Source organism: Pomacea canaliculata, linkage group LG10 (assembly GCF_003073045.1).
Source record: "Pomacea canaliculata isolate SZHN2017 linkage group LG10, ASM307304v1, whole genome shotgun sequence".
Classification (NCBI taxonomy): Eukaryota; Metazoa; Mollusca; class Gastropoda; order Architaenioglossa; family Ampullariidae; genus Pomacea; species Pomacea canaliculata.
In genome coordinates, this window is record NC_037599.1 from 19,508,296 (window position 1) to 19,523,744 (window position 15,449).

Consider the following 15,449-nt stretch of genomic DNA (forward strand, 5'->3'; position numbering starts at 1 on the left):
TCACCATGATCTCATATATACATAGAATTATACAAACAACAGATGGCACACATTAACATACAACACACAAATCGCATGCAAACAAACTGTAGATTATTTTGAGTGGTTATCTGTTCCTTCCGATAATAGATGAAGTGTTTTGTTTGGCGAATGAAGCTGCTGGGAGAAATAATCAAGAAGTTAGGAAACGACATTGTTGGAATGATCCAGAGAGAAGTCCTTGATTGCATGCCACATACTCTCAGCGAGAAGCTCGAGGTCTTCCGTCAGGATACGAGTCCTAACACTGCCTTTGGAATCCTGTGACTCGACGCAGCACATGTGTCTTAAGTCAGTTTAAGTTTTAACACACCAAGTGACCTGTAAACTGAATTCATTTGTGAAGTTAACACCGATTTAGCTTTTTAACAAAACATATATTCATGCTATTTTCATTCACTGTTTTGAGAAGAGAAGAATAAAATAAAAGAAAAGGAGGAATGGGTAACTTAAGGCCGTTAGTGGTATTTCTGTTTCTTCTTAGTAACAAGTTTTTTTCTTTTAACAGGTTATTTCTTTCTAAAGTAATTCCGGAGAACCAGTGGGATATATGATGTGATATGTTCTTCATGTCAGGATATTCAGCTGTGTCCTTTTGTATGCTTTCTTGCTTCTAAATCTATGGAGGTGGTAGGGGTTTGTGAAAGAAAGACCTTCTAAAGTGCAAGTTATGATAAAGAAAATTATGGTAACTGTCAGGACAACGACAACAAAACAAAGAATATCGCTGTTCTTTCTTTTTGAGATTTAAATAAACAAAGCAGGCATTTTACCTTCTACATGCTGTGTCCTTGGAGTTGTGACGAAGGTGGTGGTGGAAGGGGAATGGGGTATGGTTCAGTGCTGCTCCCCTGCCTCCCCTGTTTTCTTTTGCAGGTAAAAGTTAGTTCGATGCTGGCCAATAATTTTTATAGGTTGTTTTGAGTTGGAAAGTTATATACTGTACGCTGAATGCTTCAATAAAATATATTCATCGCTTACAGAGCTTAGTGGTTCTTAAAACGAGTGTGGGTTTACATTATTTTGATATAGAGAAAAAGGTGTCCGGTCACTTAAATCCCCAGACACTTCATCCGACGCTTCATCCCCGACACGTCATCCCAGACTTTTTAATCCCCAGCACCTCATCACCCAAAAACTTCAATCACTGGGTCAAAATCCCAACACTCATAGAACGATTTCCCCATATTCATTTGTTGTGAGAGTACATTGAAATTTACTGATTAAGGACTTTTAAAATATGTGTAGATGTTAAGATGACGTTAAGTTAATAGCATGGATTTGAATTGTTGAATGTCATTTATTTTGTGCTGACTTCATAAATTTTTATCGTTAAGGATCTTATTTGAAGGGATTAAGTTGGTCTGGCGGATGTAGTGTCTGGATAAAAGTGTAGGGGGGATGAAAGTGTCCGCGGATAAGTGTCTGGTAAGTGATGGGAACCAGAGAAAAAAGCATTTCTTACTCAAGCTGAATGAGCAATACGAATATAAGACGTGTGGCGTGAGGCATGTGAAAGCTACTAACCCATTGTAGAAATAATATAAGTATAATGTTAGAATGGTATGATAGATAGTATAATAATTATAACGTGTGCTCATAATAAATAAGATATCCACAAAAGTATAAAATGATATGTAATGTGTCTAATACTTTATATAAGAATATTTACATTCAGAAACCGCATAATATGAGAACAATTTTAATTTCTGTTTCCCTTTTTATCCAAAAATAGTTGTTAAACTAAGCATTCAAAAAAATCACATCGTCTCTTCCTTTATGGCACCCATTTTTTTTCCACACTCATTTGATAAAATTTTTTCCAAAAAAATGCGCTAAAAGTTCCTTCGAAAAAATACAATCTTTAAAAAAATTAAAATTAAAAATTAAAAAAGGGGTCTTGTGTCCTACACTGGGGCACTAACAATTGCACTTCTAACAACATTCTCTTTTCCTACATTTTCCTTTGCCTTAAAAGGGACTACTAGCGATTGCTCAGGATGAGCTCATGTAAAATGGCCTAATGCTCTACACTGGGGAATGACTACTTCATTAAGGACAAATAAATGATTTTGTGCCTTTCACAAGTCAGTCACACTTGCATGAAGTAAGTACTCGCAACACAGTCTCATGCCTTGAACAACTAGTAAAGCCAAGTCCTAGGAAAAAGGTCTTGTGAAGACGGAAAATCAAATTTACAAAATTTGGTCAATAAGTGACCGTTGTGTTTTAAAATTTTCATGAAATTAGCATTTTACGATAATTTTAAACTAAACTGTGAATGCAAAGGTCTTTTATACGACGTATACGCAACTGCATTACTGACATTAGTAAGCAACGAGAGAATCGCTGATGTTGTTCATGACTGAGCTTAACTTCAGTCCAGTACTTTCAACTGAAGTTTGTAGATTTTAACAGAATTCAGACTGGCGGGATTTTATGACACTAACGCCTCACGTTTATGTTCATCGGTTTGTTGGCGTTGTTTTGACTTCTGGTTTTTGATTTTTGAACCTTCATCCTGTTTCTGTAACAGGCAGAGATACACAGGGATCCGAATTTTAGAATAAAGAAGGTTCTAGGGTCAAAATGGTTAAGACTTCGGCCCACGAGGGGTCGTGTGGCAGATAATTAGTCCCTATAATTGGCGAAGTTTATAATCCAAAGCTTATTTCGGCTAATTATCCTTCGCTGGAGTTGGACGCCCATAATGCGTCCTAAACGCAGCCCAGCGACAGCAGAATAAGGAATTGGTCCTGAATACATTGTGCAAGAACATGGCAAAACTCCTAGACTCCCAACTGGTGTGTCCGTCACGTATCTGACGTCAGCAATGTACTTTTTTAATCTTTTCTGCTCTTTGAAATCATGTTGTGAGGATCACGTGGTAGTGTCAGAGGTCAGTTTCCCGCAATACACTTTTGAAACTAGTTGTTATTGGAGAAATTTGTAGGTTTTCAAAGTATAAAATCCTGATTCTAAAGATAAATACTATTTCTTCATATTTTATAAAATATCAAATGTGTTGGTGAACGCCAATACGTCATCAGTGACTTTGGGTGTCAGTGACCGTTGTTTCCTGGAACCGTAGTCATGAAGCCAGGTTAAGTGTCTGCCTGAGGCAACATGGGGAACTTAACGAGAAGGATCTTGTTTCCAAAGTTATAAATCGACGTCGAAAATGTAGTTTTAGCCTAAAAATTGTAGTTAGAAACGGTGGAAAAGGTGTTTAAAGATAATACAATAACATGAAGTAGTGTCCGAGTGGGTGTAGACACCGCTTTATAAATTCTGAACCAGTTCCCAGCCGAGGGTAACGATTTATGGAGGTCACCACAGCCCACAATCACGAGTGATGTTTAGTGTCAATACAGCAGCGGGGTGGTGTTGGGGGGGGGACCCTCCGCCTGACCTTCACCTTTTCTGACCCATGTCTACCTAGGAAGGGAGGCGAGCGGCTGCGTTGAGATAACACTCGCACTGACAGCGAGCGGCACGTCACACACTGACATGACACACGGCGTCTGACACTCACACGTCACTGTCACAGTGACCGAGCGACACAGGGGAGCTCAGACAGAGGGGACCAGGGGGAGAGCTCGGGCAAAGGTGCAAAGCTCGTACAGAGGACAGGTGCAGGTGTTCGGGTGATCAGTTGGAGAGACTGGACCTACATCAGTTAGGTATGTGTGTATATGTATGTACTTGATACCATTAGATGCTATGTCTTCATTTCTTGTCAAATATCAATGTCTTCGTTAAAGCCAAAAATCATTTGACTCTGATTATAACACGTATTCTTTCTAACGCATGCACACATACAAACACACAAACACACATACTCGCACGCACGGACATCCACTTACCTTTCTTCTATAATTATAATAAACTTATTAAATTTTTACTAAGCAGGTTATTACGTTTGTACCTACAGTACGTCAAAGCATGTTGCGCAATACCGCTGTCCCGTTAGGTCAGTATGTAATGTATGCACAGTCAGGAGTTTCTGGAGTAGGGGGGGGGGGACAGAAAGTAGGTTATCATGTCCCCACTGGCATGCAAGCACCAGTCTCCGCTGGAAAGCATTCGTTTCGGGTATTTGCAAGTCATGGCGAGAGCTGCACGTCGATAAAGCGACTGCGTTGATGCATTCATTTGCAGCAGGCTCGGAGGCAGGAGGAAAAGCAGACGGAATCTTCCAGGAGTGAGGAATAAAAGGAGATTTGTGCGTCTGTGAACTCTTGTCAAGACCCTGCTGCAAACGTAGACAGAGAATGCAGGAAGCTGTGAATGGGTGAGAAAATATTGTTGTTATTACAATCGTCGTTGCTTTGTATTACTTTCTGAAATCAGACTTTGATAGAACAGATAACTTGCTTTAGCTTCCCTGGGGAGCGAATCTTACGATTCTATTGTAAACATCGGTTACAAGGCTAACGGTTAGAGACCTACCTGATTGGTTCGAGCTACAGTTTCCGTAGGTAGAGATACAATAAATATATTCTAAAAGTAATGACTGCAACATAGCGGTTTATTTATTATATAATTTCTAAGTTGGCGGTTTGCACCTTTAGTCAGTAAGTCCTGCAAAATCTCGTTCAGACGCGAATAACGTGTGACGTCACAACCGGTAGCGATCACGCTGTCTCGTTAAACATATAACGGCCAAGTGGAGCAATACATCGGGTTCATCAGACAGTCCATACTTATCGTGACCTAGTAGAGAACATGTGTACAACGTTGTTGTCTAGCCTTGACAGTATTAAACTTTCTGTATTTGAGCCTGAGCATGGTGAAACTCAATTTGCTCAGAAAGCAGACGACAAAAAAAAAACAACAAAAAAACAAACAACAACAAACAAACAAAGAAACAAAATCAAAAACAACCAAAAAAACAACAACAAAACAAAACCACCACCACCCCAAAAAAACAACCACAACAAAAAACCCAAACAAACAAACCAAATAAAACCCAAACAAAACAACAACAAAAAACGAAAGCAAAAAACGACTTCACAATCCCAAATGACAAGCATCGCTAATGTTAGTCCAATTTTGCAAGCTTATGTTTGTCAGTTTATTTACTGTCAGAAAACAACCTCGAGTGTGAAAGTGTATCACTGAGGCTAATTTGCACGAATAAATGTGCTCAGTCGCTCATACGGTTGTTGGTGCAAATAAATATAAGAAATAAAGTTTCGCCGGCACAAATTCAAACAGAATATAGAAGCAGAGATGTATTTTGGGGAACATTGTTACAGACATTCCTTATCATGCCCTGTGTGCACATTACTAACAACATAATGTGTCGATAGACTGGGGCTTGAAAGGTTGACTTTAAAGTAACATTATTGAGATAACACAGGTGTTCATGTATCTACTGTCTGTGGATGGACAAGAAAAAAAGCTTGCTTCTGTATATTTTAGGCATGCAAACTGGAAGAAGACACTTTTGCGGTACTCAAAACCCTTCAGGGTATATATAAGTCACGGGGTTAAAAGTCAGAGCAAGATGGCGCTTGCACGACAGAGAACTGTGTAGACACAGTGAAGTCAACTCTCAACGATGAATCCTGATTTGCTTTGTTTATTATTTATTTATATTTTTGTCGGGACTGTTACAGATGTGACTGTTGCAAGTCCGGGATGTGGACTACGACAGTATGATCACCAAGGCGTCCAAGAGAATCGTCAAGCCTTCATTACGACTGCTTGCACGTGGGTTGGAGAGAATGGAGGAGGAGAGTGTGGATGTGATGGGGGAGACTGGCATGTCAGGGTGTTAAAGACCAAAGCTCTCTTAGCACTCCATGAAAGTATCAGTATACTTTGCTCAAAGTTTGCTCACGTCACCTTCCTGTCCTTCTTGGTAAAGCCAAGACCGTGGCTCATCGTGCTAGAGTTGTTAAAATGATTTGTCACGCTTGTCTCTGGTTTTCAGCCCTGAAGTTGTCCGTGAATAAGGTCTGACACATTAAAACATAGTCCTTATCTGTGGTTCACGGGCAGTTCACGTCGGTCTACCTGACCATACCTAACTGATTTCACCTGGACAAGTTTTTTTTTTAACGTGAAGACAAGAAAAATGGATGATCTAAATAATATTTTCCTAGTTCTCATCCCCTCTAAATGCAGTTTGTCGCATTAACTCGGGTTTACCCTAAGGGTAGTCACCACCTTTTTCTGTATTTCTTTCTCGAGGTAAACTATGGGATGCTATTTTTTACCTCCCACGAGAAGATAGATAATTAAAAAAAAAATTCATTTATTTATTAACTTTAAAAAACGACCTGACTAGCAGGAGAATAACTATCGGAAGGTGGGCTGAGCCCCTAGGTTCCTAAAAGTTAGATAGTTTGGTAATTATCACAGAAAGATTTACAAGAGAAATTTCATATAACTACTTTATTTCACTTAGTATTTATTTATTTTAATCTTTCTAAAGCTGCAGCACTTGCGTGAAGCGCCTCCACACAGTCCATTTGTAATGTACACACTATAAGAAACCCGCTTGATTTCAAATTCCACCTTACAATAACAACAATAACAATAACAATATTCTGGTCGTCGGCAGAATGAGAGATGGGCTGAAGGGGTAAACACTTTTGTTGAATACCATCTAAAGCTGAAGTGTCGCAGAATATGTGTTTAAGTATAAACGCAGCCACACGTTAAAATATTGCAATAATCTGTCTCAATAATAATAATAATAATAATACCATTGAATACAGGTGGATGGGTTAGAATACACGCATTGTAACATAATAATACTTTTCCAGGATACCAGATGGACGCAACCAACATCCGAATGGCCGGAGGGTTTCCGAACCCTGAAACATTCCCCTTGGCTGAGCTGAAGTTTAAACTCAAGTAAAATTGTTTGGTCCTCTGCTAAACATTGTGGACTATTTACTTTGTTGACTGTGAACTATTTACTTCAATGACTGTGGACTATCTACTTTGTTGACTGAACTATTTACTTTGTTCACTGAACTATTTACTTTGTTGACTGTGAACTATTTACTTTGTTGACTGAACTATTTACTTTGTTCACTGAACTATTTACTTTGTTGACTGTGAACTATTTACTTTGTTGACTGTGGACTATTTACTTTGATTTACTGCCGTTTCTAGCTAGACACAGTTCGGAATTATTAGAACTGTGTCGCTGACTATTATTCAGTAGACATCTAATATAAAGTCGTAAATAAGGCTTGTATATTTTGTTGCCGTGGTATAAACAGACGATTCAGTTCTGTACGTATTCTTAATTGAGGGTATATCAGAATTTTTGTTATTGGTTTTAAGTCCTATTTGTAAAGACTTTACACGAAAAAAGCAGTGCTTTCTAAGGGATGCTCCAGTGTTAAGGTTTTACGTTAATGGATTATATTTTATAGAAAAATATCTAAAGTGTGTAGATTGTGGTGGACGAGTTGATATTGCATGCTATGGCTTTTATAGACTCATACGCGTGTACGTGCTCACCCGTAACACCACCACCCCATCCCCTTACTTAATTTTTCTCCTCCTTTTAAAATGTATGCCTACGAAACATTGTTAGGACATTTTAGGTTTGGCATGTTAACCTTTGCCCTACAACTCTGTGTAGAGACGGCACAGTCCTGCAAGTGGAGCCAACTACCCTGGCTGCCGGCCTGCAGTATGGACTGTCTGAAGGGTGGGTCTTAGCAAAGCCTAGATTTATTTTATGTAAGCTGAAATGTATTCTTAACCTATAACTTACCTGCTAGTCAACCGCAATACATTTGTTGGGGCGACAGTGATTGACCTGACCACCTTGTATCAATTATCCACCCTGTATCAATTATCCACCCTGTATCAATTATCTGTATATGAGGTGGTCACATGTTTTACTATAGGTTCTGTCCAAATTATTTTCTGTAAAGAATCCATTACCGTCCAGAATGTCTAGATTACTATATAATTTATTGTAGTAAACTCGTGACTCTGAAAAACCTGCAGCCCGTGTGCCGATTATTAATTAACTAATTTGTTTATTTAAGAATGAAGGAATTGACCGACTGGTTGCTAGAGTTCCAAAGAAAAGTTCATGACCCGCCAACACTCAGGCCAAACCACCCCGGACAAACAAAGGTCATCCTAACCCATGGAGCAACTGAGGCTATGGCTTTGGTAAGCAAAAATTTTGTGGAAAGGTTAAAATTTCACAGACATTTGACAATAAATGGAAACAATATTCTTTGCTTAAAAATGTTGCTTATCCGCACATAAAAACAATTTTTAGGCAAAAGAATGTTTTAACAATGCAGAAGACAAGGAACAATGTCAAAACATGCTTTTTTAAACTAGAAATAAAATGAAAAACCGTTTATTGTTCAAAGTGAGTTTTATTGCTCGATATATCTCAGGTGTTTACCACGTTACTGGATGAAGGAGCGTGGGCACTGTCCGAGGCTGTAACATACCCCTCAGCAACGGACATGGTAAGTTCTTAGAATCTGCTCATTATTTCATGTAAAATTTGAATTAATTAATTCTTTCATAGCTATCGATTTTCATTAATAATAACATGTAGGGTTTGTAATATAAATACATGTAATAAACTAGTCTTAATTCTAATTCTTAACATAGTGAGTTTATTGTGCGAATCTTTCTATGTCTAGCTTCTCAATTCATAATGTCCTTTTTACAATATCATGAAAAGTTCATAACACTAAGAACAGATAAAAAAAAACTTTTTGCTGTTAAAGATAAGATTCCTGTGAAACTATAATACATGGTTCTTACAGCTTTCTCTAGTCGGCGCGCATTTCCACGGAATAAAGATCGACGAAGACGGGATGGTTGTAGAAGACTTGGTAAGAGTGCTCGACTCTTGGGACACTCTCCATCCTGGAGTGGAGAAACCACGTTTGATGTACGTCATGACGTCATGTGAAAATCCAACAGGTGTGCTGTGGTCGATGGAGAGGAAACGTGGTGTCTATGAAGTAGGCGAGGAAGTATGACATGATTATTGTAGAGGACGACCCCTACTACTTCCTTCAGTTTAATCGGGTACGTTGTCCTTCTGAACTCTGTGTCTTCGTGATGAAGCATAAACTTTGAAAAACTGCGTGGAATACAATATCCTCACAATAGTTTGTAACAATGGAGGTAGATAATAGTTACTTTATATATACATATTTTGAATATACGTGTGTACCTGCATGTTATCATAATTATAATTACAAAATGGATGGTCGTAACAATATTGACGACTACGACGACGCCGATGATGATTGTCGATCGATCATAATGCTGTTTCAGCCTCTGAGCCCAACACTTTTTTCCATGGATGAAGATGGTCGAGTAGTGAGAATCGACACAGTTTCCAAGATTGTTTCTGCGGGGTAACTCTACCACTGATCTTTTCCTTCCATCATCATCATCATCATCCATCATCATCAATCATCATCCGTCATCAATCCATCAATCATCAATCATCATAATTCAGTAATTATAAAAACCCATTCAGACTACCTACCCTCTCCATATCTTTAACACACACACACACCACTGAAAGACATAGACTCGCGTGACACACCTAAGCATCCAGTCTTGAGCTAACAAATATGACCTCAGTGTGACTGGAACCGTCAACAAACAACTGGTTACAGTCTGTTATTCATTTCTCCTGCAGCATGCGAATAGGTTGGATATCGGGACCTGCCCCTATACTGGAGAACATTATCCTCCGCAAGGATAACAGCAGTGGGTTCCCCAGCGGCATCGCGCAGGTAGAGGATCATATAATGAGCAATTAAAACTGGTATACTTACTTAAGGCGTTCGCTTGCCAAAACTAAGTAGGAATAAAGTAAAAATGAAGAAAAAATTAGAAGAGTAACGGAGGAAAACAAAAAGAAATTTAAATGCAAAAAGTAAGTCAGTGTATTCTTTAATATTATCTATACACAGTTTAGTGTAATATTTTAGTAGCATTTACACAACCTAATATCTAATATCATCTTTAATCTTATACAAAGTGTTTGATAATTTTGAATACACTATACATTCTTGCACGTTTGACCCTTCATGTTGCTAACACACCGACACAGGGAATACTACTCCAGCTCCTGAAGCACTGGGGTCCGGAGGGTCTGCTACAGCAAGGGGACAGGGCCATGAACTTCTATAAACAGAAGGCGGAGGTTGCTCTCAAGTACGTCAGGAAATACCTGACAGGTAAATGTCTTCACTTTGATGACACAGGTAGTGACAACTGTAACTTTTGCAGGGGTCATGAATCATCTAGGCTGATAGAATGTGTGACATCAGCTTCATCAATCGTCATCATCATCATAGGAATGTATCGTAACGCGGAGTAAGAAATGTGTATACCAAGCTTGATGCTGCTTTCACGCGTTGATGCAATGCTGTCTATGAAGGTCTGCGTAAACATTTTGTTTATTTTGAAGGCCTGGTAGAGTGGTATGAACCCAGCGGAGGGTTGTTCCTGTGGGTTCGTGTGCTGGGAGTCAAGGACTCTAAGTTCATCTGTGAGAAAGCCTTGGACAAGAAACTAGTTGTGGTCTACGGAGGATACTTTCATGTGTTCAAAGGGCCGAGCCCATGTATACGACTTTCGTATGCCCTTCCCTCTGAGGAAGACTGTGAACAGGTCTGCATTAGTTACCACCTTCTCTCTCACACACACACATCACACACATATTCTCTCTTAAAGACATAGACCCCTACAAAGACTATATTTAAATATTTACTCCCTCTACCCCCCATGCACAGACACAAAGACTCTAATTAAGCTAGTAACTTTTTGCATCCCTGAAAATTAAATGTAATTGCTGGAGCATCTGTGAATCTGTTACACGTAATTCTTTCCACGCTCATGGCCTTAGCGTAAGTGATTAATCTTTTAAATGAAACTGTGGAATAATTATGTTGATTTTATTCCGTACCCCGCATTCTCAATAATAATGAAATGTCTTTGTTTAGGCGATTAAGATGCTGGGAGAAATAATAAGAGAAGTTCAGGAAAACAAAATCATGGAATGATGGAGGAGCAGGCTCTTCATCTTGCCTTGTGCATCATCTCAAAGCGAGGCTGTCTGTGCACTAATGTCCAGGTGGCACAACGTCCTAACGCTGCTTTTCTATCATGTGTATGTCTGATGTGTATGTGAGTGCTACCTGTGTTTGTGTGTGTGTGGAGAGAGAGAAGGAGAAAAAGAAAGTGAGAGAGAAAGAAAGCGAGTGTGTGTGTGTGTGTGCAAGTGCACGCGCGTGATATAATTACTACAGATTTCTTGAAAAAAGACTTCAAATTACACGAAAGAATGAGATGGTAAAGAAATTGTGAAAATTGACATATGAAAATCGTGTCTTACTTCTTTTATTAGCACAGTGAAACCAAACGGTTATAACAGAAGTGAATAAACATTCAACAGCTTACTAATAGAACGGCTCAGTCTTAAAAAGTAAGACTGATGGAACATTTTGCTGTGAAGACAAGAAAGAATTAATTATCTTTAGTAATTTTTACTCAGATGCATTTTCTGTATAAACATTTTTTCAATCGCCATGTCTTACCAGAAATAATGATATAAACTGGAATAGTCACAAAAATGTATTTTATGAGACATTACATAGTCAGCTTTACAATTTTAGATCATTGCCCAGTTCTGGTTAGTTTGCTTGTATATGTTCAGATTTTGAATATCATTATTAATTTACCCCAGTCACACGAAAGTTTTATTTTGTATAAGCAGTTCTTTCTGGTATTGCTATAATAAGTTTACAATACTTTTGCCCCTCATTCAAAACACTTTACATTACAAATCAAGCAGATTAGTGCATTTAAAATCATAGAGTGCAGGGATACGTTTATCCTATCCGTTTAAATGTGTATCTATATATATATATCTCGAGGAAATATTTTAAGCTCGAATATCAAACCTGGAGATTTTTACTAAATTATTATGTGCTTTGTTGACACATTTCTTCCATTTTCAAGGTCGTTTCTATTTATCTAAGCTGCTTTAGTTTGTCATAAACATCTTTCCGTAATCCTTTTTCGAAATTATGATTCAAAATCTATGAGGTAAGCAGTCAGTTAGCTGGAGACTACGATTCACTTTTGGTCTATAGACCGAGAAATTACTTGTTCAGGGATCGTGCAATGAAAGCTCATCAGTACCTTCTAACGTCCTTTTCGGCACTTACATGATTCCTCTTTGTTGGCCATCTCTCCTTGTAGCAGCAAATAACCAGACACGTTAGTAAAGTAAAGGGAGGCAACAAGAGAAATTTACACAACACGAACATGCGTTAAGTCCCCTTAATTTAAACAGCGCAACGTAAGAAGACACAAGACACCATTTATTGTAATAAAAGAATTGTCTATAAATAACATACAATGCCTTATTTGTTGCGAATTTCATTGTTGATTGAGAGAACATGGTATGCTTCGAGTAATTAATTAACCATTTAAAGAATTCACAAGCAAGAAGAAAAATTCCAAGTAATTTTTGTCTCGAAAAGTAGCGACATGTCAGCATCAAATTGTCATCTCATAAAGGTAGATCACGTAGATCAAAGTCAGACCGCCCTGCTTAAGATGCGACTGTTGGGGGATCCGTGTAGCCATGAAAGTAAAGCAAGCTGCTGTCATTGTGAAGGGGTAAATAGTCTCCCGCCGGCGTTATTTACTTAGTTACTTGCGTGATGTGGGTTACAGACCTCAACCTCACTAGCAGACGGACAAGACGGACAAACACGCGTCTTCAACACTTGCTGTCTCTCTCTCTCTCTCTCACACACACACACACGCACACACACATGCGCACGCACGCACGCCAGGAGCAAACACACTTCAACACACAGCTCGACACTCAAGCAAGCTAATCAAACAGTAATCAGTTAAATTTAGCGCGGAGGGGGAACTAAGGACAACACGGCGTACGCGCTGTCAAAGGTGGATGACAGGAGGAGTGATGCTGGCTGTGTGCCCCCTCCGCTGTTTTGCCAGGATGACTTCTGTGCACCTGAGAATGAAGAGATAGAGTGAGCATGCGCGTGTCCGTGTGTGTGTATGCGTGCTTGCGCATGTGTGTGGACGTATTCGTGTATGTGCGCTTTTGTGTGGGATTATGTGTGCGTGGGTGTATGTGTGTTCGTGTGTGTGTGTGTGACTGTTTATGTATGTGTCTGTGAGTGTTTGGATACTTGTGCGTAAGTGTGTTGCATATGCATATACACCTTGACGCGTATGTCCATGTATGTATGTGGCAGCAGACGATATCTGTGGGCCTCTGTTACAAAGACTAGCACTATGAAAGATGCGGCTTGAATAAACCTTAAGTAATCCATCAAAATTACAAAAAAAAAAAATCAACTTCAAAGACATTTTCTGTAAAACATGGTGCGCTTTCTGGAACTTGTGGCTTTTCAGACCGTAGACTGTAGACACCGAACGCGTCCTCATAAAAGAAACAGATAAAATGTAATAAAATCAATGTTTATCCTACTGACATGTGTATTCTTAATATACATATATTCTCAGAATACCAGAGACGCCCAAAACCGGTACAAAAATAATACCTTTCATACAAAAGGGGAGTATGCAATAATTATTAAACAGAAAATAGACGCAGTTATAATTTTTTCTTATCGAAGAAGTTATCGTGACTAATGTTTGACTACTTGAAAATTGACCAGCATCCGACAAATGCGACCAAGCCCACCTCTCAAGATGTAGACATCGTGGAGGCAAAACAAAGGCTTGTCACTCACGACGTTTCTCCTCTTGGTGGGAGAGTTACTTTTCCTGCGAAAAGGGTAAGTCTGTACCCACACCCCACTTTGTCACTCGGTGACGCGACGGGCGAGACTTGCAGTCCCTATCAACTCAGATTTCTCAGGCAGGTAACGCTGTCAACAGCATACTTAATTAAATCTGAGTAAAGAAAGGGAGGGCGGTTTTGACTGAGACGTTTCTGTACTCCGGTATCCTGGACTGACTGACATGTTTCTTGGAGACAAGACCTTTTCTTAATATAATAATAATTATAATCAGAGAAAAACCGACCAGCATTCCCTTTTTTTGATCGTGAAAATAGAAGAGAAGGTATTTGTAATTCCTTGCTTAAATAGAAAGTCATCCTCAAAGTGAACTTGGTGTGAGTGGCAGAAGGTAAATAAAAAGAGGAATAACAGATCGTCTACATATATTTTTTTCAATCGTAACATGATTAGACATGAATACACGTGGAAGTGTGTCCGTGATCATTGCTGAGAGGAAAGCTGCAGCTCACTGAAGATTATGAAAATGAGTTTGACTCTAGAAATTGTATTTTTATGCTTTAATTGCTGGCCTCCTGAAGTACATCTGAACATTCGATTTCTTCATAATAGTCAGCCATTTACAACCTAGGATCTTCAATAAAGTTAAAATATTTTTAAGTCGTTAAGGCATCAAAAGATTATGGGATAATTAGAAAGCAGTGATTTGAATTTCGAATATCAAGCTGGTTTACAAGCAACATATGTAAGATCACAACTCCTTTTCTTCCAGAACAATCGAGAAAGAAATCTAAGACTTGCTCTCTTGACGTCATATCTTAAAATAACGTCACGTTTCGATGCTTCAGTGTCACTGTCAGCTCGCCACTCAACGAAAGTTCTTTTGAAAGAGCGAGAATGGTCCAAGGTCGGAAAAATATTCTACATCGTTGCGAAGCAGGATTTTTAAATTTCTTATTGCAACTCATTCGACTTTTTACACACGGCGTACTGCTGTAAGCGTCAGACGACTTCTAAGGAAAGGATGCTGAGATTTGGATCTATGTACTATTGTTGGAAAAGAAATCGCCATTTCTGCAGTCGGTGTCTATTTTTGGTAACATTTTCGTCCATTCGTTGCCATATTTAATCGTTGGAAAGACGTGCACTTACAGCTAGACCGTGGGATGTGGTTTGCCTTTCTTCAAGTTATTTTCGTCGTAAATACGAAGATTCCGAGCTTTTTCTGAACCTTCCAAATTATTGAAGTAAGTAACCTCTAAATATTTTAACGGTTATGTCAGTAATAAAAGGTGTGGAAGACAGTGTTGACGGCACATTCTGTGGCAAGTACAGAACATTTAGTAAATCGTTGTGAGATATCAAAACAATGGCTGATTAGGTTCCTGTAGTCGTCTTGAGTAATAAAGCCATGGACAAAATTATAATGAAATGACATAATAATATATATATCGCAGTAGGATGTAGTTCTAGCAAAGATAATATACAATATAAAGTCTTTGGTTCTAGTTCGATCACGCAGATTAAAGTCAGTACAGTCTGTCATGCTTTCATTTTGTGTTAAACGAATTTTCATCTGCGAAGTAAATTATATGAAATAAATCTCGAAAAATTTTATTAAGTCCC

General features: G+C 38.7%; 1 protein-coding gene across 1 annotated transcript; it reads left to right on the top strand.

Annotated features, from left to right (window-relative positions):
* Positions 1-4,129: 4,129 nt before the first annotated feature.
* LOC112574088 (kynurenine/alpha-aminoadipate aminotransferase, mitochondrial-like) lies at positions 4,130-12,434 on the top strand. Its single transcript, XM_025254945.1, is given in 13 exon segments — positions 4,130-4,333; positions 5,664-5,757; positions 6,819-6,909; positions 7,652-7,720; positions 8,067-8,196; positions 8,433-8,507; positions 8,814-9,017; positions 9,019-9,081; positions 9,334-9,416; positions 9,707-9,803; positions 10,124-10,250; positions 10,484-10,686; positions 11,019-12,434. Coding segments are annotated over 12 exon segments (1,257 nt in total). The 5' UTR covers positions 4,130-4,333; positions 5,664-5,702; the 3' UTR covers positions 11,079-12,434.
* Positions 12,435-15,449: the final 3,015 nt, after the last annotated feature.